The sequence below is a fragment of the Bactrocera dorsalis genome, unplaced genomic scaffold, assembly GCF_023373825.1.
Source record: "Bactrocera dorsalis isolate Fly_Bdor unplaced genomic scaffold, ASM2337382v1 BdCtg479, whole genome shotgun sequence".
Taxonomy (NCBI): Eukaryota; Metazoa; Arthropoda; class Insecta; order Diptera; family Tephritidae; genus Bactrocera; species Bactrocera dorsalis.
The window spans coordinates 1-4,170 of NW_026038530.1; the positions used below are offsets into that span (position 1 = coordinate 1).

At 33.4% G+C, this 4,170-nt stretch overlaps 1 protein-coding gene and 1 pseudogene across 1 annotated transcript; both read left to right on the forward strand.

The window, feature by feature from the left end:
* Positions 1–774: 774 nt before the first annotated feature.
* Positions 775–3,792, forward strand: LOC125780308 (NADH-ubiquinone oxidoreductase chain 6-like; annotated as a pseudogene).
* Positions 2,663–3,792, forward strand: LOC125780307 (cytochrome b-like; the record flags this gene model as incomplete). The annotated part of the gene is given in 1 exon segment (XM_049462297.1): positions 2,663–3,792. A coding segment is annotated over 1 exon segment (813 nt), but the record flags the coding sequence as incomplete, so codon positions are not given.
* Positions 3,793–4,170: the final 378 nt, after the last annotated feature.

A 4,170-nucleotide genomic window follows, 5' to 3' on the forward strand; every position in this document is an offset into this window, starting at 1 on the left:
GGCTGATACCCCCTAAACCCAAAATTAAAAAAAAAAAATAAAGTAGTAAATGAATTCTTCTTTCAAAAAATAAATAAAATATAAACAAATTTCATTTCTTCTAAAAGTTAACACCAAAAAAAATCAACAAAATCAAAACATTAAATAAAAATAAATTTTTATAATTATTATACTTATAAACAGACTCACTAGCACTGATCATAAGTGTATAAATTCAAAGTCTCAATAAAATAAGACCCTAAGAAATAACATCAAATCCTAAAAAATATGAGATATTTACAAAATAGTTAGTACAATAATTTAAAATAATGAAAACAAAAAGTTATAATAAATAATAAATTCTGAACCATTCAAAATAAACCATTTATAAAACAAATAGGACTAATAAAAAGTATTATAAAAATCAATTTTAACATTGCAATACATTAAACGATTGAAAATTAATCATTTCCATGTGTACGAATTATAGAAACTAAAATTGAAAGACAGAAAGCACCTCCACACACTCTAAAAGTTAAAAATATTATATTAAAAAATCTTCTTATTAATCCATTAAATTTAAATAAATAAACAAAAGAAAAAATAAACTTAATAACAATATATTCCAAGCTTAAAAAGCATAGATAATAAATGCCTACGATTAGAAACAAAAAACAAAAATTCCTATTAAAAAAAAAATCAAGGTAATCCTCAATACAAACTCATTAACATTAGTTTTAATAGTTTAATAAAAACATTGGTCTTGTAAACCGAAAATAAGATTTTGTCTTTTAAAACTTCAAGAGAAAAGAAATAACTTTATCATTAATCCCCAAAATTAATATTTTAAATAAACTACCTCCTGAAATTATACAACTCTTTCTATATTCTTCAACACTAATTTTATTAATTTTTATTCAAATAAATCACCCCTTAGCAATTGGATTAATACTATTAATTCAAACATTACAAATTTGTTTAATCACTGGATTAATAGCTAGAAGATTCTGATTTTCATACGTCTTATTTTTAATTTTTTTAGGAGATATACTAGTTCTATATAAGGTTCTATCGAGCGTATTGTGTGAAAGATTAAAGCCCACCGTCAACAAACTGATTGGACCTTATCAGTGTGGCTTCAGACCTGGTAAATCAACAACCGACCAGATATTCACCATGCGCCAAATCTTGGAAAAGACCCGTGAAAGGAGAATCGACACACATCACCTCTTCGTCGATTTTAAAGCTGCTTTCGACAGTACGAAAAGGAGCTGCCTTTATGCCGCAATGTCTGAATTTGGTATCCCCGCAAAACTAATACGGCTGTGTAAACTGACATTGAGCGGGACCAAAAGCTCCGTCAGGATCGGGAAGGACCTCTCCGAGCCGTTCGATACCAAACGAGGTTTCAGACAAGGCGACTCCCTATCGTGCGATTTCTTCAATCTGCTGCTGGAGAAAATAGTTCGAGCTGCAGAACTTAATCGAGCAGGTACAATCTTTTATAAGAGTGTACAGCTGCTGGCGTATGCCGATGATATTGATATCATCGGTCTCAACACCCGCGCCGTTAGTTTCTGCTTTCTCCAGACTGAACAAGGAAGCAACGCAAATGGGTCTGGCAGTGAACGAGGGCAAGACGAAATATCTCCTGTCATCAAACAAACAGTCGTCGCACTCGCGACTTGGCACTCACGTCACTGTTGACAGTCATAACTTTGAAGTTGTAGATAATTTCGTCTATCTTGGAACCAGCGTAAACACCACCAACAATGTCAGCTTTGAAATCCAACGCAGGATAACTCTTGCCAACAGGTGCTACTTCGGACTGAGTAGGCAATTGAGAAGCAAAGTCCTCTCTCGACAGACAAAAACCAAAATCTATAAGTCACTCATAATTCCCGTCCTGCTATATGGTGCAGAGGCCTGGACGATGTCAACAACAGATGAGTCGACGTTGCGAGTTTTCGAGAGAAAAGTTCTGCGAAAGATTTATGGTCCTTTGCGCGTTGGCCACGGCGAATATCGCATTCGATGGAACGATGAGCTGTACGAGATATACGGCGACATTGACATAGTTCAGCGAATTAAAAGACAGCGGCTACGCTGGCTAGGTCATGTTGTCCGAATGGACGAAAACACTCCAGCTCTGAAAGTATTCGACGCTGTACCCGCCGGGGGAAGCAGAGGAAGAGGAAGACCTCCACTCCGTTGGAAGGACCAAGTGGAGAAGGACCTGGCTTCGCTTGGAATATCCAATTGGCGCCACGTAGCGAAGAGAAGAAACGACTGGCGCGCTGTTGTTGACTCGGCTATAATCGCGTAAGCGGTGTCTACGCCAGTAAAGAAGAAGATACTAGTTCTATTTATTTATGTAACTTCCCTGGCATCAAATGAAATATTTTCACTCTCCATAAAATTAACAACTATCTGTATCATAATTATATTAACTCTTACACTAATTGCCGTATTTTTAGATAAACTATCAACATCTTCACTTATCCAAAATTTAGAAATACAACCTTTATATAACTGAAAACTCTTTAAGTCTCCATAAACTATACAACTACCCAACAAATTTTATCACTATTCTATTAATAAACTATCTATTAATTACATTAATCGCAGTAGTAAAAAATACTAAATTATTTTATGGACCTCTTCGACAAATAAACTACTGAACAAACCTTTACGAACCCAACACCCCTTATTTAAAATTGCAAATAATGCACTAGTAGATCTTCCAGCCCCAATTAATATTTCAGCATGATGAAATTTCGGGTCATTATTAGGTCTATGTTTAATTATTCAAATTCTGACAGGATTATTTTTAGCTATACACTATACTGCAGATATCAATTTAGCATTCAATAGCGTAAACCACATTTGTCGCGATGTAAACTATGGGTGATTATTATGAACTCTTCATGCTAACGGTGCATCATTTTTCTTCATTTGTATTTACTTACATGTTGGACGTGGAATCAACTACGGGTCTTATTTATTTACCCCCACCTGATTAGCAGGAGTACTAATTTTATTCCTAGTAATAGCAACAGCATTCATAGGGTATGTATTACCCTGAGGTCAAATATCTTTTTGAGGTGCCACAGTTATTACTAATTTATTATCAGCTATCCCTTACTTAGGAATTGACCTAGTCCAATGAGTATGGGGAGGGTTTGCTGTAGATAACGCCACACTTACACGATTCTTTACATTCCACTTCATCCTACCATTTATTGTACTAGCAATAACCTTAATTCATTTATTATTCCTCCATCAAACAGGATCTAATAACCCCATCGGATTAAATTCTAATATTGATAAAATTCCCTTCCACCCCTACTTCTCATACAAGGATATTGTAGGATTTGTTATTATAATCGCTGCACTAATTCTATTAACACTAATTAATCCCTATTTATTAGGAGATCCAGATAATTTCATTCCTGCCAACCCATTAGTTACCCCAGTGCATATCCAACCAGAATGATACTTCCTATTTGCTTACGCAATTCTACGATCTATTCCAAATAAACTTGGAGGAGTAATTGCTCTAGTCCTATCAATTGCTATTTTAGCAATCCTTCCATTCTATCACTTAAGAAAATTTCGAGGTATCCAATTCTACCCTATTAACAAAATCTTATTTTGAACTATAGTTGTCACAGTAATTTTATTAACATGAATTGGAGCACGACCAGTAGAAGAACCTTATGTATTAGTAGGACAAATCTTAACTGTAATTTACTTCTTGTATTACATCATTAACCCATTAGTAAATAAATGATGAGACAATTTAATTAATTAGTTAATGAGCTTGAACAAGCGTATGTTTTGAAAACATAAGATAGAAATCAACCTTTCTATTGACTTTACTAAATTTTATTGACCACATATAATAAATCAACATTAATTTTAACCCGATAATGAATAATAAAAAATTTAATGAAAAAGGTAAAAAACTCTTTCAAGCTAAATACATTAATTTATCATAACGAAATCTGGGTAAAGTCCCCCGAGCTCAGATGAAAACAAATGAAATAAATGTTAACTTAACATAAAATATAACATTAAATACATCACAACCTAAAAAAATTACACAAAATAGCATACTCATAAATAAAATTCTAGCATATTCAGCTATAAAAATTAAAGCAAACCCCCCTCTTCTGTATTCAATATTAA